Here is a 22,217-nt window from a genome sequence, read left to right as displayed (position 1 = left end):
AGGTGATAGTAGTTTTTCATAGGGTGGTGTAAATATTTTAGTGAATTAATGTTTTAAGTGCTTAAAACAGTATCTGGCACAGAGCAAACATTATACAACTATTAGCTATTACTACTAGAGCCATTACTTCATTATCACTGTTATAATGATGACTGTTATGATTAAGGACCAGGTCTTGAGTAGAGAAGTATAATCGTAGCCACTAAATTCAAATGGTACTCAGTAGCATCCTTGCTTGGTTGTGTCTCATTTTTGGATCACCAGAAATGCATTATTTTTCTGTTTCCAGTGAGTGGGAAAATGTGTATCTGTAAGAATGACTGCCTTATACATTTAAAATGTTTTGATGAAAACACCTGATGGGTTCAGGTAAAGCCATTCTTCCAGAGGCTTGCTGCACTCTCCGATGCTTTGGTTTTTCAGTTCTTTACTCTCCTGGGATGCATTCTACCAACTGTTCAGCTACTACTGGCATCTACTGTTCGGAATCTTAATTGTGCTGTCGAGTATGAATTGTATGTGGGTGTGCAGAGCACCCATAAAGGATATTGAGATGTTCCAGGGTCGGGGAGTGTGCCTGGGAGGCAGGGGCACACAGTGGGTGAACACATCCACGTGTGAGCAAACAGTGATGGTGTGTCTCGGTTGTTGTCATGTCCTTCGTAGATGACTATGCCCAGCTGTGTAACATCCCTGTCACGGGACGCCGGCGGCCATATGGACGGGATGCCTTGGTTGACGTCAGTGAACAGTATGCTCCCGAAGCTGATCCCTACTTCATTCAGGACCGTAAGCAACATTTTTTTAGTTACTCTGAAACTAACTTGTGGTTTTGAAGTTTAGTCAGTGGTTCTCAAAATGCAGTGCCTGGGAACTTGTAAGAAATGCAGATTTGTGGGTTATGCTATAGACCTGCTGAATCAGAAACTAGGGTGAGACCCACCCTCTGAGTCATCCTTATGGACACTCAAGTTTGAGAACCACCAGATCATATTAAGAGTCTCACTGCTGGGAACACTGTATGTTTATTTTCTTTACAGAAAATCATCATCTTATAATTTCCACGACAGTCATTTCTTTACCCATGAAGTGGTGGCCTAGCTTAAGGGCCAGAGTTTCCCTAGTAGTTTGGTTGCATCTTTACAAGCATTTAGATGGGAAGTAAAACAGTTGCTCTCTCCTGGTCAGAGATGAATTTTAGAATTCATTTGTGAGGGGGTTTACTAAGTAAGAAATGATGATGTGTGATGGCTCTTCCTGGATTTGTGAGCAGAGTTTAAGTGTGAGGTGGAATGTGTATGTGTGAATCCTGTTCCCATTTAGAAAGTAAATGCCTGAAGGTACCACCAGAGTGTCCTGGAGCGGGGAGCCACACAAGCAAAAAATGTGTCTGTGGGAGAGACCAGAGCTTGCAAATACAGATGAGTTATGTGAAGTCTGAAAAATGGGATGGTACAAATTGAAGTATCAGTAGACAGGAGGTGGTCTGCCTTCCCGAAAGCGGCCAGGTGCCTGCAGACCAGGGTGCTGACACTATACATACGGTGAGGCTGCTCTTTCTCATCACTTGCGCACACGGCAGCCTGGCCGTGATCTGTATCCCGCAGAGCAGTACGAGCCTCATGGCTGCCTCTGGAGCTGCTTCCACTCGAGTCCAAGAGGGTTTCCCTCCCTCCTTTCTTTCCTTATGTTTTTTGAAAAGTGCAGTATGTTGACCCCTCAGCTGACCTAAAACTGCTTTAAAATTTCCATTCAAACAGCATGCTATTAAACCAGCGAGGTTGGGTCTTCTAGATCTGAGTGAGGCTAGAGCGTTGGCAGCATGCAGAAGGCCCTGGTGCCCTTGGCCAGCTATCCTCTCAGGGTAACCACTGTCCTAACTTCTAACACCTTTGATTATTTCTTTTAATCAACCACAGATAACCATGTCCTACTTCAAGAAATATGCTTAAATACATTGACGGCTATAAGACTGTGCACTTAGGATCTCTACATTTCTGTGTATATGTTATATAGGTCAGTAAACATTTACTTTAAAAAAGAAAGAGAGAATAAATATTAAAATTGAAAGAAAGTACAGCTTTGCCTGGCTGATAAATCCAAAATAACAGGGTAAATCTATATGTAACTCGGACACAATCTCATGCTTGTGTGTGCTCTAATGCCTTACAGTTCAGATGCCACAGATTTTAATGTTGAAATGTTCTGGCTTAGGTATTGGCTTATGTACCTTTTTTTTTTTTTTAATGCTGTCATTGCTTTAAAACTTAAAAAACACCCATTACAAATGTTAAAAAATAAACAGTGGTATCAGATCAGTTTTCTGTTTAGCAACATAGGAAGTTGTGATGCAGTTCCAGGACCCCAGCTTTAACTATGTAATGGCCTTTAACATTCTTATGAATTACAGAGAAACAGCTTCTCTTTCTCAGACCAGGATCACAGGTTGTTTGCCCCTGCTGAAGACAGGATAGGTAGTAAAAGAGAGGCTGAGATTTCTACCAACCTTGTGATCCACCCTGTCCTGTCTTTCTGTTTAAGAAAGTTGAGCTAATGACTGGTGTTCCCTTAAGTTAGAGATCAACTTTTCTTATAGCTGCCCAGTTTGTGGGCTTTGCATACTATATAGTCTCTTTGGCAGCTGATATTCAACTCTGCTCCGATATTAGGAAAGCAGCCACAGACAGATATTAGTGAACAGATTCCAGTAAAATTTCATTTATGAAAATAGGTAGCAAGCACGATTTAGAGCAGGGGCTGTGTGCTTTGCTGGTGTTTCAGAGTCCTGTAGAAGTATTTTGGGGCGTCTGCTTAATGAGTGTGTAGGAGTTTCAAATTTTAATTTCATGTTTTAATTTCTCTAATAAAAATTTTTTTTTTTTTTTACTACTTACAAAGTAAAAATGATTTTGTTGTGATAGCTGGACTTTGAAGTATTTCCATAGGTTGACTTTCTTGTATTTCTCAAACTGGCTTTCAGGATCTGCTGACAGTCTTGATGGCTAGTTGTATTTCTTTTCCCTTTAAAAGTTTTAAAATGACATGTCATAGATGTATTAGTTTTTTCCATATTTCTTTCTTAAAAGTTAGCTTGTGCATTATAGGAAACCAAAAAACAAAGTCATCCTTAGTTTATGTTTGTGTCCTTTCAAGTCTCATTTGTGTTATACAACTGAGCATCCATTTTTATGTAATTAAAGTCATAGTTACGTATCATGCTTTTATACACACACGAATATTTACCATTTCAATGTCCCAAAGCTATGAGTATTTTGATACACTATACCAACTCAATCTGGAAGGAAATATATATATGTGTGTGTCTGTGTGTGTGTGTATATATATATATATATAAAATCTTGCTACTCTTGGTAAAAATTTCAGAAAAGACAAAAATGGCAATAAGTCTGTAAATAATGACATTGGCAGAGGTATGATTAAAATGCTCCTTTCCCCTAATGTTGAATTACAGACAAGATAAAACAGCAGAGTACATAAAGTATTAATATAGTGCTTCTAAGATGATTCATGATCTGATCTAAACTATTAAAGTATTAGCAAGGGGGTACAGTTCCATTGAATTAATGGCAATGTATTCTTAGAGTATAGCCAAGACACGCACACACAGACATCCTTCTCTTTACAGTTCCTTCTGCCCCTATGCTGCCAACCCAATGAACAAGTCCTGATTTACATTTCTGAGACAGTTTAACAATTCCATGTCCAAGATGCTGCTGTTTTTAAATCAATTACAACAAAATTATATATTGGTTAATTCACTAGCTCTACTTCTTATCCCACATTGTTACCTCAGGACACGTAAAAAGCCATGTCAATGTATGGCCAAAAAACCACCACAATATTGTAATTAGCCTTCGATTAAAAAAAGAAAAGCCTGTGCTGCAAAATGATGTTAGACCTTACAGCTGCATCGGCAGTGATGTTTTGCTGCCCCCTGCTGTTCCGCTGGAGAATTACTTGAAAGGCCAGTTAGAGAGTTCTGGCCCTAGCTAGATTGTTTTTCTTCCCCCTTGAAAGCTAATCCTGGGTAGTAGCTTCAGAAGCAGGGGAGAGGATGAAAGGCCACGTGTTTTGGGGTCATCATGAATTTGTATTTGCAACTTTCCTCTCTATAAAGAGAGCTAAAATATTCTTAATGCCTGGTTACATTGCTTTTGTGTTGCTGAACTGACTCTCTTTAAACTGATTCAGAACTAAACAAGAGCATCTTTGTTTTCTTAAAAAAGTGTTTTGGGGTTTTCTAAATAGAAGTATGATGTATTTTTCTCATTTATCAGGATGTTTGGAGTCCCTTTAACTGCCTTTAGCCTTTGATCCCCCAAGGGCCCTTTTGTAAGGCTCCTTCCAAAGCCAGAGCAAACAAACAGACCGTATTAAGGCAAGGCCAGCCTGGCTTTTCTCTGCTCTGGGAACCTGCAATCCAACAGCACTGCTTCCAGTGCTCGTGCCTCCTAGCAAATACCTACGCTGATCGTGAATTCCATTGGTTCCATCCTGAAAGATGTTTTGACGTGTGCCCTACTGGGAACTTGGGAAACAAAATCTTAGACAAGAAAATGTTAACTAAAGTAAAAAAAAAAAAAAAAAAGTACCTACTTGCTGTATTGTTTTATGTGATTTTGATTCAGAACATCAGAATTCAAAATGTGGGGCTAATCTGTACAACATATTAAAAACAACATACACTTTAAATGCTCAATATCATGTGCAAATATATTTGCTTAAACTTCAATGCTATCAATTGCTCTCAATGCTAAAATTCAATGCTATCTTTAAGGTACTGGAAATATGTATGATGAACCATAACCTTAATAATCATGTTCTTTTAAAAAATGGTGTAAGAGGATGAAGATTTGTACCTTGCCTCCTGTTTGTGCCCTTCCAGCTTTTTTAAACAGCTTTCAGGAGTTGCAGGCTGAAGAATGTGGCATCCTCAATGGATGTGAAAATGGTCGCTGTGTCAGGGTGCAGGAAGGTTACACCTGTGACTGCTTTGATGGGTATCACTTGGATATGGCCAAGATGACCTGTGTCGGTAAGAACCATATGTATCTGATGGGAAATTATCCTTTTCCTGAGATGCCCTGTGGTTGGACATCATCTAGTCTAGCACATTAAAGACTTGCAGCGTTTCAGTTGGGGAAGATGAGAAAAATTCTGGAGGTGGACAGTGGTGACGATTGTATAACAGTGTGAAGGTACTTACCACCACTGGACTATCCACTCAAAAATGGTTAAAATGGTCAATTTTATCTTCTATATACTTTACCACGATTTTTAAAGAAGTATTAAGAATTCATATAAATGGTACATATGGAGGAAACACCAGAACATTTGGGGTGATTACTTTGACTCTTTTAAATTAAGCCTTTGACTCAGTAGCAAATAGTGTTTTCCCCTCAATACCTGCCACCAGCATGAGGGGCATATAGATGAAAAAGAAAATACTTCCATTTTGGAGAAGGTTTGTTTTTAAATAAAACTCTCATGTAGCCTTCTCTTTTACCTTTAAGAGAAAGTAAATGAGTGTTTTTTCCGTTCTGTGTAATTGATGCTGTGTTCCTGAGCCTGCTGGCCTCCATGCTGAAAGACCTCTGACTTACAGGGATTCTTCCTATTTTTGTGGCTGTTTTTCGCCCTCCTGTAGTTTTCCCACTTCAGTTTTGTTAGTCTGTGGTGGTCCAAAAACAGGAACCCAGGTTGGTACACGTTTCAAGGGCGTAAAACAGTTTCTTTCCTGTGGAAAGAAATCTCAGAAAGTAACTTAAGCCTTGAGAGAAGCGTCTTGGAGGCTCTATTTTTCTTGACAACGTAACTGTTCTACATATGCAGAAAGGGATTTAGAAGCAGGATAGTTCTAGTTTTCTTGACTATAAAAACTCAAGCTGACAAAATGGTCCCTGTTATGTCAAATAACAGGGAAAGAAATTCTAGAATCCCTTGGATAATCACCTTTTTGTGATGTAGAAGGTCATATTTACCTTGCATAAACAGATAGTAATAGGAAAGACTACGCAGTTTACCGTGGGGAGAGCACAGAACAGCCAGGCTGTGTTTAGGCAGAGGCCTCAGGTAAGCTGTTCATTGTTTCTCCTCCCGGCGTGAAGTGAAAGCTTGCTTACCTACGTGGTTTGGCTTACTGCAGATGTCAACGAATGTGATGAGTTGAACAACCGGATGTCTCTCTGCAAGAATGCCAAGTGCATCAACACCGAAGGGTCCTATAAGTGTGTGTGTCTGCCGGGCTTTGTACCTTCCGACAAGCCAAACTACTGCACTCCATTGAATACTGCCTTGAATTTAGAAAAAGACAGTGACCTGGAGTAAAAGAGAAGCTAACATAACCTAAGCCTGTATACTCTGCACTGTGTAAAGGAGAAAGAGAAATGTATTATACTTCAGACATTGCACCTAACCCAACATGCTGGAAATAAGGAAACATCATGGAGTTGTACATCCTCAGAAGAGAAAGGATTCAGTGTGAGCCTGAATGGTGTGACAGACCAAATGGACATTTCTCTGAAAAAGAAAAAAAAAAACAGTATATATAGTCTGTTCATATGTAAAATTCAGTGGAAAAGAGGCAGAACAGTGCTGTTATTTTAAACAGAAGGTTGTATTATTATGTTTTTGTTTTGATATTTTTTACTATTGCTTGATTAAATCTGGCATTTAAATAGTGGTGGAAATATTTTATAAGATTTTCATTTTGTGGTTATGCAGTTACTTGGCTACTGTTTCTTTTTCAAATGTCAAGTGCAAAAGTCTTGATAAAATATTGTTTAAACTATTATAAGTAATGTTACACAGGGTTATGCTATTCCAGGTCTGGAACATTTTTAAAATCCAGATTGTCCTGTGGAGCAGGCAGTGATTGTTTCAAAACTTTTATACACATTTGGGGAAAAGGACTTTTTATATTTACGATGTGTTGTCTGATTTTAATGTCCATTCTTAGCCAAGCTGCTAGTAGGTGTTAATTGGATCCCTTTCCTACATTGAAATGGAAGAACTAATGAATGAGCTTACATTAGTATTGTAATGTATAAAGTAGGACCAGCAAATTTTTTAAAAACTTGATGATCCCAATATATTTACCACTGTATGTTAAAGCAAAATAAATCACCATTTTTTTTTAGAAAATTTCTACCTCAGAGTTACGTCAATGAGCATATGCATACCAGTTATCCACCCACCACCAATGGTCTTCTATGAATGTGGAGTCTTTTCCAGGTTAATTATTAAATTTGTTATATACTGTTATGGGTGGAATTGTGTCCCCAGAATTCATGTTGAGTCATGTCCCCTCAGTACTGTGACTGTATTTTTAGATGAGCTAATGACCGTTAAAGGTCACTGGGATGGGCCCTGATTCAATAGGGCTGGTGCTCTTTATATGAAATTAAAACACATGCAGGAAAATCATGGGAAGACACAGGGAGCCAGCATTGGCAAACCAAGGAAGGTGCCTATGAAGAAAATTCTTCAGTACCTTGAACTTTATCGACTGGGTGATTTTTGCAGACACTAACACCAGTGGCCAGCAACTTGGTATGTAAGTGAATATTGAAATGTCTCTGGTCAATAATGGGTTAAGAAAATAAATTTAGGCCACCCAGTCTGTGGTATTAATACTTTTGACAGCCCTAGCAAATAAATAACAGGTGGATATCATAGGAAGAACAGTTTTTGATGTTCCAAGCCTTGCTTAATACACATCCACAGTCATGCAGTTGTCTTATTTAACCTGAATTTCAGAATCATTTTTAATAAAGAACATCTGAATTTTCAAAAAACAAACTATGTATGGGCATACTCAGCAGAAAATATCTCCATGTAACATTTTCTTCTAAGACAGGCTTTTGGATTTTAGTTTCTGCCATAGGAAGAATGGTGCACCTAAAATGTCCATGCCCCTCTCTGTCCCTGACTTCCCAGGAGCTTGTGCAGGCTGTGCACACCCGCTATCAAGGGGATGATGTTCCGGCATATGCTGAGAGAAGAGACGTCCAAACTAAAAGCATTCCTCATGCCAAAACTGTATTAAACCCACACAAGCTACACAGGGACACTCCCACATATAAAGAGCCCTCCAAGATCACAGTAGATAATTGTTTCTCAACTCACAGAGTAACAGAAAATAAGAATAAACAAAATAAAGAAGCAGAGGAACCACTCCCAGTTGAAAGACCAAGAGAATTCCCCTGAAGGAACAAACAGACTTCTTGAATCTAATATATGCCGAGATTTAAAAGGAGGTAATGAAAATACTGAAGGAATTAAGAAAGACTATCAACAGAAATGCAGATTGCTATAAAAAGGAACTAGAAACTATGAGGAGGAGCCAAGAAAAATTAGAAAATTCATTTGCTGAGATGAAAGCTGAGCTCAAGGCAATGATTAGCAGAATGAATATAGTAAGTCCCCTACATATGAACCGTTGAGGTGTAAACTTTCCAAGAGGTGAGCGTGTGTTCCATCAGTGTTAGGCGTGAATGCAAATGCAGTTTGCCCTCTGTTACCTATTGCTGAAGACCCTTCGGCTCTCTCATCTCCTGTTTCCTCTCCCTCCTCCGATCAGTAACTCTTCTTGCTTGTTCACTTGATGCCAGCCCCTGTATGCCAGCTGTTGTACTTTGAGATACTCTACTGTAAGATTTAAAAATGCAGAAGAGAGAATATGTGATCTAGAAGGTAGACTACAGTAGTGGAAATTACCCAATCAGAACAGCAGACAAAAAGTCAAATGAAAAGAATTAAAACAATATAATATAAAGTGTGCCAATCTATGCATAATAGAGATTCCAAAAGGAGAAGAGAAAAGGGAACTAGAAAGGGGGATTAAAAGTGTATTTGAAGAAATTATGAAACCTCCATAGTGTTCTCCATAGTGGCTGTATCAACTTTAAAAAACTAAAAAGAGAACTACCATATGACCCAGCAATCCCACTCCTGGGCACATACCCAGAGAAAATCATTAATTTCAAAGGATACAGGCACCTCAATGTTTATTGCAGCACTGTTTACAATAGCCAGGACATGGGAAGCAATTTATCACTCCTCTGTTGATGAACATTTAAAGATGTAGCACATATATACAATAGAATATTACTCAGCCATAAAAAGGAATGAAAGTGTGCTGTTTGTGGAGATGTGGATAGACCTAGAGAATGTCATAGAGAGTGAAGTCAGAAAGAGAAAAACAAATATCGTTTATTAACTCATATGTGGAAATAGAAAAATGGTACAGGTGAACCTCTTTGCAAAGCAGAAAGAAAGTGAAAGTGAAGTTGCTCAGTCATGTCCGACTCTTTGCAGCTCCACAGACTGTAGCCTACACTAGCTTCCTCCATTCATGGGATTTCCCAGGTAAGAGTACTGGAGTGGGTTGTCATTTCCTTCTCCAGGGGATCTTCCTGACTCAGGGATTGAACCCGTGTCTCCTGCATTGTAGGCATACACTTTACCATCTGAGCCAGCAGAGAAATAAAGATAAAGACATACAGGACAAATGTATGGACGGACACCAAGCGGGGAAAGGGGGTGGGGTGGGATGAATTGGGAGATTGAAATGGACATATATGCACTACTATATATAAAATGGATAACTAATGGGAACTTCCTGTATAGCACAGGCAACTGTACTCAATGCTCTCCAGTGACCTAAATGGGAAGGAAATCCAAAAAAGATTATGAATGAATGAATCATATAGCTGATTCATTTTGCTGTATGGCAGAAAATAACATTCTAAAGCAACTTCAATAAAATTTTTTTTAAAAGAGGAAATTATGTCTGAAAATTTCTCAAAGCTAAAGAAGGAAATAGATATCCAGATATAGAAAGCATAGAGGTTCCCAAACTGCTGCTGCTGCTGCTAAGTCGCTCCAGTCGTGTCCGACTCTGTGCGACCCCATAGACGGCAGCCCACCAGGCTCCCCTGTCCCTGGGATTCCCCAGGCAAGAACACTGGAGTGGGTTGCCATTTCCTTCTCCAATGCATGAAAGTGAGAAGTGAAAGTGAAGTCACTCAGTCATGTCCGACTCTCAGCGACCCCATGGACTGCAGCCCACCAGGCTCCTCCATCCATGGGATTTTCCAGGCAAGAGTACTGGAGTGGGGTGCCATTGCCTTCTCCAGGTTCCCGAACTAAATGAACCCAAACAAATCTATACCAAGATACTTTATAATAAAAATGGAAGAAGTTAAATAAAGGATTCTAAAGACCACAGGAGAAAAAGTTAATTACAACAGAAGCCCCATAAGTTTATCAGCTGATTTCTCTACAGAAATGCTGCAGGCCAGAAGGGAGTGGGAAAATATATTCAAAGTCTTGAAAGAGAAAAATCTGCAACCTAGAGTACTATGCCCAGTAAGATTATCATTTAGAAAAGCAAAAACTAAAAAAATACAGCAATGCTAAACCTATCCTAAAAGAAATATTAAAAGATATTCTCTAAACAGAAAAGAAGAACATATAGGAAAGAGGCAATCACAGTTGCAAAGTAACTCATATAGTCATTATACAGATCACAAAGGGGGAAAAAACTGTAAAAGTAATGATAAACACAAAGAACAGCAAAAGGATAAACATGAAGATGGAAAAAACAACAAAGTCATAAAGTATGGGGAAGGAAAGTAAGAAAATTTAGAATCTCTTTTTAGAATGTTTGAGCCAATATGACTATCAGTCATAAAGCAAGTTGACATAGGAAGAAGTCAACATACCTGAAAAACAGGGTAACCCCCCCCAAAAAAAAACATATAATAGATTCACAAAAACCAAAAAGAGAATACACACATAAAAGGAAATAATCAAACCACAAAAAAGAAAAAGGAACAAAGAAGCAGCATAGAGTTAACTGGAAAACAAGGTTTAAAATGGCAATAAATACAGATGTATCAAATAATTACCTTAAATGTCAACGGACTGAATGCTCCAATCAAAAGACAGTGTGGTAGACTGGATTTAAAAAAAATAACACACACAAAAAAACCCAAGAACCTACAATATGCTGCCTACAAGAGACTCACTTTAGAGGAAAGGACACACATAGATCGAAAGTGAGGGGATGGAAAAAGACATTTCATGCAAATAAAAATGACAAGAAGGTAGGAGTCATAATACTCATATCAGACAAAATAGACTTTAAAACAAAGGCCCTAAGAAGGATAAAGAAGAACCCTATATAATGATAAAAGGATCAATACAAGAAGAGGATTTTACACTCATCACCAACACCCAAAAGGAGAAATTGATGGGAATATACAATAATAGTAGAAGATTATAACGCCCCACTCATTATCAATGGATGGATTTTCTAGACAGAAAATCAATAAGGCAGCAGAGATCCTGAAATATATAATAGAACTGTTAGTTGTTATTTTCAAGACATTACAGCCAAAAAAACAGAATACAGACTTTTCAAGTGCACATGTAACATTCTCTAGTATTGACCACTTCAGTTCAGTTCAGTCAGTCATGTCCGACTCTTTGCTAACCCATGAATCGCAGCACACCAGGCCACTCTGTCCATCACCAACTCCCAGAGTTTACTCAAACTCATGCGCATCGAATCGGTGATGCCATCCAACCATCTTATCCTCTGTCGTCTCCTTCTCCTCCTACCCCCAATCCCTCCTAGCATCAGGGTCTTTTCCAATGAGTCAGCTCTTTGCATGAGGTGGCCAAAGTATTGGAGTTTCAGCTTCAGCATCAGTCCTTCCAACAAACACCCAGGACTGATCTCCTTTAGGATGGACTGGTTGGATCTCCTTGCAGTCCAAGGGACTCTCAAGAATCATCTCTAACACCACAGTTCAAAAGCATCAGTTCTTTGGCGCTCAGCTCTCTTCACAGTCCAACTCTCACATCCAGACATGACCACTGGAAAAACCACAGCCTTGACTAGACAGACCTTTGTTACTAGGGCACAAAATTAATCTCCACCAAGAGTATAGAAATTGTTTCAAGCATCTTTTCTGACCACAATGACATGAAACCAAAAACTAACCACACAAAAAGAGATGAGAAAAAGTGATTACATAAAGACTAAACAACATGCTACTGAAAAACCACTAGGTCAACGAAATCAGAAAGGAAGTGAAAAAAAATACCTTGAGACAAATGACAAAACACAACCATACAAAATCTATGGGATGAAGCAAAAGTGGTTCTTAGAGGAAGTTCCTAGCAATGAACTTGTTCAAAACAGGCTTGCTCAAAACCAGGCCTTCCTCAAAAAAAAAAAAAAAAAAAAACCAGAAAAACCTCAAATAAACAACCTAAACTACCACCTAAAAGAATTAGAAAAGAATAAAACATAGATCAGAGAGAAAGTAAATAAAATAGAGACAAAAAACAAACAAAACCCAATAAAACCAAGAACTGATTCTCTGAAAGGTAAACAAAATTGAAAATGCTCTGGCCAAACTCACCAAGAAGAAAAGAGATATAACCTAAATAAACAAAATAAGATATGAAAAAGGAAAAATTCTCAACTGATACCACAGAAATATAAAAAACCATAAGAGAATACTGTGAATGAGTATATGGCAACAAATTTAACAACATAGAAGAAATGGGCAAATTCCTGGAAACACACAGCCCAACAAAATTGAATCGAGAAGAGTAGTTAATTGAACAGACCAATCACTAGAAGTGAAATAGAATCTGTAACAACAATAGCAACAACAAAAAAATCCACACAAGAAAAAGCCCAGGACCAGATGGTGTAACAGGCGAACACTATCAAACATAGAAAGAAGAACTTACACTGATGCTTCTCAAACTGTTTCAAAAGATTAAGAGGAGGGAACACTCCCAAAGACATTCTAAGAAGCCACCATCCCCCAATGCCAAAATCAAACAAGTAGACCACCAAAAAAGAAAATTATTCATCTTTGATGAATATAGCTGCAAAAATTCAACAAAGTATTAGCAAACCAAACAACACATAAGAAAGATCATATACCACAACCAAGTAGGATTCACTCCAATTTAATAAGGATGGTTCAACATATGAAAATCAATGTAATATACCACATTAACAAAAGAAAAGTAAAAAATCACATTATCATCTCAATAGATATAAAAAAATTTTGATAAAATTTAACATCCATTTATAATACTCTTACCAAAGTGCATAAGGAGAGACGATATCTCAACATCATAAAAGCTGTTCATGACAAACCTACAGCCAACACAGTACTCAATGATCAAAGCTAAAAGTCTTGCTAAAATCTAGAATAAAACAAGGATGCCCCCACTCTCACCACTTCTCTTCAACATAGTATTGAAAACTATAGCCCCAGCAAACGAACAAGAAAAAGAAGTAAAAGGTATCTAAATTGGAAGAGAAGAGCTTCATGTAGCTGTCACTATATGCAGATGACATGATACTATATATAGAAAATCCTATGGACTCCACACAGAATCTACTAGAGCTGATAAATGAATTCAGCAAAGTACAGGATACAAGATTAATATTCAGAAATTAGTTTCATTTCTTTATACTAACAATAAAGTATCAGAGAATTTTTTTAAAAAATCTTTCAAAATCACCAAGGAATAAATGTGGAAAAGGAGGTGAAACACTTATATGCTGAGAACTATAAAACATTAATAAGGGAAATTAAAGAGAATTCAAAGAAATGGAAAGATATCCCATGCTCTTCAATTGGAAGAATTAATATTGTTAAAATGGCCTTACTATTCAAAGCAATCTACAGATTTAATGCAATCCATATCAAATTCTCTGGCAATCCACTCCAATATACTTGCCTTTAGAATCCCATGGACAGAAGAGCCTGGTGGGCTACAGTCCACAAGATCTCAAAGAGTTGGACACAACTGAGCTACTAACACTATAACTGATACTATCAAATTAACTGACATTTTTCACAGAACTAGAATAAATCATCCAAAATCTATATGGAACCATAGAAGACCCAGAATTGCCAAAGCAATCCTGAGGGGGAAAAAGGCAAAGCAGGAGGCCTAACCCTCCCACACTTCAGGCAATACTACAAAACCACAGTAATCAAAACAGTGTGATACTGGTACAAAAACAGACATACAGATCAATGGAACAAAATAGAGGGCCCAGGAATAAACCCACACCCCTTGGTAAATTAATCTTTAACACAGGAGGCAATAATATAAAATTGGAAAAGGGCAAGTCTTTTCAGCAAATAGTGCTGGGAAAGTTGGAGAGCTGGATCTAAATCAGTGGAGCTAGAACACACCCTCACGCCATGCATAAAAATAAACTCAAAATGGCTTAAAGACTTAAACGTAAGACATGACACCATAAAACTCCTAGAAGAAAGCATAAGTAAAACATTCTCCGACATAAATCATACCAATGTTGTCTTAGGTCAGTCTCCCAAGGTAATAGAAGTAAAAACAAAACCAAGTAAATGGGACCTAATCATACAAGCTTTTGCACATCAGAGAAAACCATTAACAATATGAAAAGACAACATATGAAATGGGAGAAAATATTTGCAAGTGAAAGTCTCTCACATTCAACTCTTTGCAACCCCATGGATTATAGCATCCATGAAATTCTCCAGGCCAGAATACTGGAGTGAGTAGCCTTTCCCTTCTCCAGGGGATCTTCCCATCCCAGGGATCAAACCCAGGTCTCCCACATTGCAGGTGATTCTTTACCAGCTGAGCCACAAGGGAAGCCCAAGAACACTGGAATGGGTAGCCTTTCACTTCTCCAGAGGATCTTCCTGACTCGGGCATTGAACCAGGGTCTCCTGCATTGCAGGTGGATTCTTTACCATCTGTGCTATCAGGGAAGCCCAATTTGCAAGTGAGGATACCAACAAAGGTTTAATCTTCAAAATATACAAACAGCTCATACAATTCAACAGAAAAATCAAACAATCCAATTGAGAAATGAGCAGATCTAAACAGACATTTCTCCAAAGAAGACATATAGATGGCCAGTAGGCACCTGAGAAGATGCTCAACATCAATAATTATTAGAGAAATGCAAATCAAAACCACAATGAGGTACTACCTCATACCAGTCATAATGTCATCATTAAAAAGTCTACAAACAATAAGTGCTGGAGAGGGCATGGAAAAAAGGAAACCCTCCTACACTGTTGGTGGGAATGTAAATTGTTGCAGCCACTGTGGAAAACAGTGTGGACGTTCCTCAGAAAACTAAAATTACCATATGATTCAGCAATGCCACTCCTGGGCATATATCCGGACAAAACTGTAATTCAAAAAGACACACGCATCCCTATATTCACAGCAGCAATGTTCACAATAGTCAAGACGGGGAAACCACCGGAATGTCCATTGAGAGATGAATAGATAAGAAGATGTGATACATACACACAGTACAATTCCATTCAGCCATTAAAAAAGAATGAAATAATGCCATTTGCTGCAGCACGAATGAAACTCGAGATTATCATACTAAGTAAGTCAGGAAGAGAAAGACAAATACCATGTGATGAAACTTATATGTGGACTCTAAAATATGGCACAAATGAACCTATCTACAAAACAGAAATTGATTCATAGACAGAGAGAACAGCCTTGTGGTTGCCAAGGGGGAAGGAAAGAGGGATAGACTGGGAGGTTTGGGTTAGTAGATGCAAACTATTACATTTCGAATGAATAAACATCAAGGTCCTACTGTACATCACAGGAAACTGTATCTAATCTCCTGAGATAAACCATAATGGGAAAAGAATATATATGTATATAACTGAGTCACTTTGTACAGCAGAAATTAGCACAACATTGTAAATCAACTGTACTTCAATTAAATAAATAAATGAAACATCCATGTCCTAACCCCTAGAGCCTATGAATGTTACCATATATGTCAAAAGGGAATTAAGGTTAGTAATCAGCTGGCCTTAAAGTTGAGATTATTTAGATGGGCCCCCCGTAACTACAAGAATGGAAAGAAAAGGTGGCAGAAGAGGAGCATCAAGGGGATATGTGACTACAGAAGTCAAATGGGACATGAGACTGCCTGCCACTGGTAGCTTTGAAGGTGGGGTTGAAGGGGGGAGACACCCAGAGCCAAAAAATGTGGATAGCCTCAAGCGGCTAGAAAAAGCATGGTGCAGTTATTGTCATCTGGAGCCTCCAGAATGCTATGCTGCAGATACCTTGATTTTAGTCTAGTGAAGCCTGCATCAACCTCTAATCTATATCACTGTAAGATAACAAATGTGTGTTGTTTGAAGCCACTTAAGTTTGTGGTTATTTGTTGCAGCAGCACTGGAAAGCTAAAACAATACCCCAGCATCATAGAATGTACCTATCAACAGTTTTCAACTAACATTTATATAGGAAAATTTATACCCCCCACAATTCAATATAGCATTTTAAATGATGTTGGCACAGTCTTAAGTTATATCCCAAATATAATAGTTGGAATCACAGATGTTTGAAGAGCCCAAACACTACTGACCAAGGGGATGTACCCTGAGACATCCCCGACACTGAAAGGCCTAGCACACTGTACTCGGTGTGACCAGCCACGGCTCCTGTGCTGCTCTTGAATACATTTCCACAGTGTTTCCCATGGCCATCGAAAATATACAAACAGGTACGGATTCACAAGACTGAGCACATGTCCAGTTGTGGAAAAGGAACCCACATGAGTGGGTCACAACAGAAAAGACTACTTACTACACACTAAGGAAACTTCATTGATGATCAAGGTGTTTTAAGCATAATACATTCTAGCATCACTACGTTGTGTTTTATTTCTAGGAAAGTGGGGGATTTTGGCTGCATGCATTCATGATAAGTCACTTTAGTTGTGTCCGACTCTTTGTGGCCCTTTGGACTGTAGCCCCCCAGGTTCCTCTGTCCATGGGATCCTCCAGGCAAGAATACTGGAGTGGGTGGCCATGCCCTTCTCCAGGGGATCTTCCCAACCCAGGGATCGAATTGTCTCTCTTAAATCTCCTGCATTGGCAAGCAGGTTCTTTACCACCAGCACCACCTGAGAAACCTATTTTAGCTGCAGTGTATCAAATTCTTTTAGCATTTTCACACAGAAACTTTAATTTTTCAGAGATAATTGACAGTAAGCAGGAAATGCCTATATATGTGAGTAAGATACATAGACAAAATAGAAGTTACAGTTCAAGCTAAGTTTTGTTTTACAGTCCTAGAAGGTTTTTGTAATACATATGATTATTCTAACTCTTTTCAGTAGTTATCGCAGTTTTACTTTTAGAGCCCAGTTGTCCTCCAAGTCTCAAGTTTGGGATTCTGTGGCTGTCCTCCTATTTCATTAGCCATGAAGAGACAGGCATGTAGTAAGTGCCTTCTAGTCCAATTTTATATAGCCCATTATGCTAATATATGTGTTTTCCAACTGCCTGAATAAGAGGTTGCTTCCTCTGTCCATCCACAGGACTGTTTCTGTAGCATAAAATACTAGCAATCAGTAACGTTGTATACTTTTGGCATAAAAATCAAATACTGCTCCAAAACTAGACCTGGCTATCTAAGCCTATGCAATTTGAATTTACATTCTTGAACTCTGCCATATTAGTTGAAATGAGCACTAAGTACAAACCCAGCAAAGCAAACCCTTAAATATATAAACTTTTTTTTTTTGCACAACCTCATTATGTCTCTAAAAAAATGTTTATAGATTTGAAAGAATGCCATAATTTAGTGTTTTCACACACAAGAGACTATTTCCTATTCTAACATATATTTGAATTCTCCTGGTATAACTTAATGTTCTCATGTTGGCAGAAACAACTCTAAATGTAAAAAAATGAGGTTCATGAACATTTCAGTTAGGTCAACAGTGCAAGAAGACAGTTAATGCTACATGACTGTTAATGACGTGTGACCCCCTTTGTGGGGAGAAACCATAACCATGGGTTTAGGAATTGCTCTAATAAGTGCAGCACTAAAAGCACTTTTAATCATCTCAACTCTCAAATAAGAATGATGTAAACATATATTAGAGCACCTCAGATTCACTACTCAAACCTCTGGCAAGAAGAGAGGAAAAGATTCTAGTCAATCTGGGGACAAGATGGTGGAATAGAAAGACCTGAGCTTACCTCCTGTCATGAAAACATCAAAATCACAACTGCTGAACAATGTTGCATCAACAATAAATGACTGGCACCTACCAAAAAAGATATTCTTCCGAAGACAAAGGAGAAGTCACAGTGAGATGGTAGGAGGGGCACATTTATGATATAATCTTATACCCACCACTTGGGCAACCCAGAAACTGGAAAATAATTATATTGCAGAAATTCTCACAGAAGTGAGAGTTCTGAGCCCCACATCAGACTCTGCAGTCTAGGGGTCTGATATCGGGAGGAGGAGCCCCAAGAACATTTGGCTTTGAAGGCCAGCAGGGTTTGATAACAGGAGCTCCACAGGAGGAGGAGAAACAGAAATGTCATTCTTGGAGGGCACACACAAGCCTTTATGTGCACCAGGACCCAGGGGGAAAAGCAGTGACTTCATAGGGGCCTGGGCCAGACCTACCTGCTGGTCTTCGAGGGTCTCCTGGGGAGCTAAGGGCCACTGTGGCTCACTGCAGGGACAAGGACATTAGTGGTAGAGTTATTGGGTAATCACTGGAGTGATCCCTCCATGGATCACATCCTAGGTGTAGTGAAGGGGCTTGCTTAACTCAGTGAAGCTATGAGTCATGCCGTGCAAGGCCACTCAAGGTGGACAGGTCATAGTGAAGAGTTCTGACAAAATGTGGTTCACTGGAGAAGGAAATGGCAAATCACTCCAGTATTCTTGCTGCAAGAATCCCATGAATAGTATGAAAAGGCAAAAAGATATGACACCAGAAGATACACCCCTCAGGTCAGAAGGTGTCTGATATGCTACTGGGGAAGAGTTGAGGGCAATTACTAATAGCTCCAGAAAGAATGAAGCTGCTAGGCTAAAGCAGATATGATGTTCAGTTGTGAATGTGTCTGGTAGTGAGAGTAATGTCCAATACTGTAAAGAACAATATTGCATAAGATCCTGGAATGTTAGGTCCATGTATCAAAGTAAATTGGATGTGATCAGGCCATGGGCTTTCCCAGGTGGTGCTAGTGGTAAAGTACTCACCTGCCAGTGCAGGTAGACATAAGAGATGCAGTTTCAGTCCCTGGGTGAGCTTATTTTGCTCCATCTCCCAGAAATCCAATTTTCATCCTACCTCTTTTGTAGAATGATGGGTTTTACATTGCAGTACCTGACTCATTGGACTATAAAGAAAGTCGGATGGTAAAGAGAGCTGAGCACTGAAGAATTGATGCTTTTGAACTGTGGTGTTAGAGAAGACTCTTGAGAGTCCCTTGGACTGCAAGGAGATCCAACCAGTCCATCCTGAAGGAAATCAGTCCAAATGTTCATTGGAGGGATTGATGCTGAAGCTGAAATTACAATACTTTGGCAACCTGATGTGAAGAACTGACTCATTGGAAAAGACCCTGATGCTGGGAAAGATTGAAGGTGGGAGGAGAAGGGGATGACAGAGGATGAGATGGTTAGATGGCATCACCGACTCTATGGACATGTGTTTGAGTAAGCTCTGAGAGTTGGTGATAGACAGGGAGGCCTGGTGTGCTGCAGTCCATAGGGCTGCAAAGAGTCAGACATGACTGAGCGACTGAACTGAACTGAGTCCAAGATGGCAGACAAGTCAACTTCAACTGGACCTTGATTCTCAGTCAGCAAGCTAAATGACACACCCAGAGGTGCCATGACAGTTCCAAGGCAGGGTCAAAAGACCAGAAAGTGGGTGGTGGCCCAATTCCTGGAAACCTCCACCCCTTCCCCCAAATAGCTGGAATAATCCTTCCACTCAAATTTCAAATAAACCTATGAAATTACCCAACCCATAAAAACTAACCACACCACACTTCCCAGCTGTAGCACTCGCCCTATGCAATGACCCACACTCTGTCTGTGGAGTGTGTGTGTCTGTAAATAAATCTATTTCTTAGCTATCACTTTGTCTCTCACTGAATTCTTTCTGAGATGAGACATCAAGAACCTGAGCTTCATTACGTTCTGAAACTAGGTACTGTGGGTTTTGGCTGGGTTCAAGTCCCAGCACATGGGTTCAGGTCCCAATCTGAGGTAAACAGTTTCATACCCCTGACACAGGAGTTTCTGCGAGAAGTACAAAACCATTTGTTCTTATAACCTCTAGAATGCCACTGGTTAAAACCTAGGGAAGATCCTCAAAAGTGTTTGTAGATAAATTGACAAAATGGGAAGCCATGGGTCTGACTAAACTAAGCATAGCTAATATTCAGAACCTGATAGGAATTTCAGAAGAAGCCTTCTCCCTTAAACTAAATGAGGAAAAGTAAAACTTTGCAACATAAGTAAATGGGTCCTTGAAGATCATTGAGGTAGCCTCCCAATTCTTTGGGAAAAAACCGAACCAAATCTGTCCTTGGTTTACCAATGTAGTGTTTACATGACCAGAAGTGTGTCTCCAAAACTAATCCAAAGCCTACCAATCCTTCTACCACTCCCAAAACCTTCTCAGTTAATCTCAAGAGGCTTGAAAGTATTAAACAAAGGAAAAAGCTTACATGTATCTTTGAGATGCAAACATCCTGTCCGGTCTTCAAAAGAACCCTCATCTCTGCTGTCCTTCTAAAATGCAAATTTTAAAAAGAAGGTAAAATAAAACTTGACTTGTTTTCCATAAACATTAGTTTAAAAGGGTTCAACCATCTCAGTTCATAAGTATGGGTATAATTTTTAGGGTTTCAAGCTAAAAAAAATATTACAGGCTTAATCTGTGTTTTCCAGGTGTTAAAAAAGCCTTCTCCTTAAACTAATTATGACTTAGAGTAATTTGGTAGATTATACCTCTGTAAACAGAATTTAAACATTTATTTTTTTCTCTACGTAGTTGATCCTGCCAGTGGCAAATGCTTATCTCAAAGCCACACATGTTCAAGTACGCACACGTCCAAGCACACACAGCTGCAGTGAAACTGCAGATAGGTCATTAAATCAGTTATGGTTCCTTTGGTCACTCAATTATTGCAATGGATTACAACCAGTTATACTAATCATTGTTTTGTTTTTTTGTTTCCAAACTATGCTTTGTTATCTCCCTGCTGCACTGTTTTTGTCAGTGTTGCAAGCTGTATTACTTATATCCTGTTTAATTTATGAGTGTTGTTTCTTACAGTACCCAGTGTGTAACCAAGCCTCCAATAAAACCTCTATGGCTAAACATCTTGAGGAAATAGATCACATTTATAACATAAGATAATTATAATAGTGTGATTCTAGGTATGGGAAGAGGCAACAAGGGAAAATGTCTCCTGGATCATAGACAAGATCCAAAGAATCTTTAATTATTGATAGGAGTCTAATCCAAAACTTAGCACCTGGAGTGGCATATCAAAATTTTTCTCCTGATTTGGGATGAACCTCCCAGTGCCATGGGACAAAATGTGATCATGAAATGTCTTCTTCCAAATCTTGGTCAAATTTCTTACCGAGAGGAGAGGATCTGAGGTAGCCCTCTAACATGAGCCAGTGAGCCCTGAGGAAACTCAGGAAGGAGAAAAGTACCTGCGATCCAGCAGCCATCAGACTACTGCTACTCCCTATGGTGAGCCCTGAGGAAACTTGGGATACAGACCCCAGAGAGCAGAGGTGCATATCAAGGAAATGATTTCAGTAATCCCAGATTCTTACATCTTCCCGTACATAGAAAAGCACTGAATTCCTTAACTTGAGGTGTTGCCTCCTGGCCTTGAAGTCCTCAAAATTCCCACCAAATAAAACCTTTTAGGTTGTAAATATTTTTTAAGTCTACAGGTATAAAATAGAAACTTCCCATATAGGATCAGAAGAAGTAACATTGGCAGGACTGGCACCAATGGCAGACACTACCAGAGAAATTCATCTGACAAGACACAACCAGAAACAATTAGAATGGTCATTGGCCCCTTTTTCCCCCCACAAGACTATGGGATGGACAGTGACAGTGGGGAATTACTATAGGGAAGAACTGAGTCCATGTTGTACCTGTTTCTTTCACTTTCACTTTTGCTTCTCATTGGTTTTGTTCACTAAAAGAATACTGTCCATACATAATGGCTTGCCCTGGGGAACCCTATCCACTCTGCCCAAGTGTTAAACCAAATGCCTTTGTTTAAAGCCCTGTCCACAGGGATGGA

General features: G+C 39.1%; 1 protein-coding gene across 12 annotated transcripts in view; it reads left to right on the top strand.

Annotated features, from left to right (window-relative positions):
- LTBP1 (latent transforming growth factor beta binding protein 1) overlaps positions 1–6,710 on the top strand; it is a 453,522-nt gene extending 446,812 nt beyond the window's left edge. For all 12 annotated transcript variants that reach the window (XM_065929446.1, XM_065929445.1, XM_065929447.1 and 9 more), the window contains 3 exons: positions 667–789; positions 4,907–5,056; positions 6,167–6,710. In XM_065929446.1, coding sequence (XP_065785518.1) covers positions 667–789; positions 4,907–5,056; positions 6,167–6,348 — 455 coding nt within the window. In that variant the 3' untranslated portion in view covers positions 6,349–6,710. The remainder of the gene's footprint in view (positions 1–666; positions 790–4,906; positions 5,057–6,166) is intronic.
- Positions 6,711–22,217: the final 15,507 nt, after the last annotated feature.

Source organism: Muntiacus reevesi, chromosome 3 (assembly GCF_963930625.1).
Source record: "Muntiacus reevesi chromosome 3, mMunRee1.1, whole genome shotgun sequence".
Lineage (NCBI taxonomy): Eukaryota > Metazoa > Chordata > Mammalia > Artiodactyla > Cervidae > Muntiacus > Muntiacus reevesi.
Note: the sequence above shows the minus strand (reverse complement) of the source record. Positions and strands in the feature narration are given on the sequence as shown.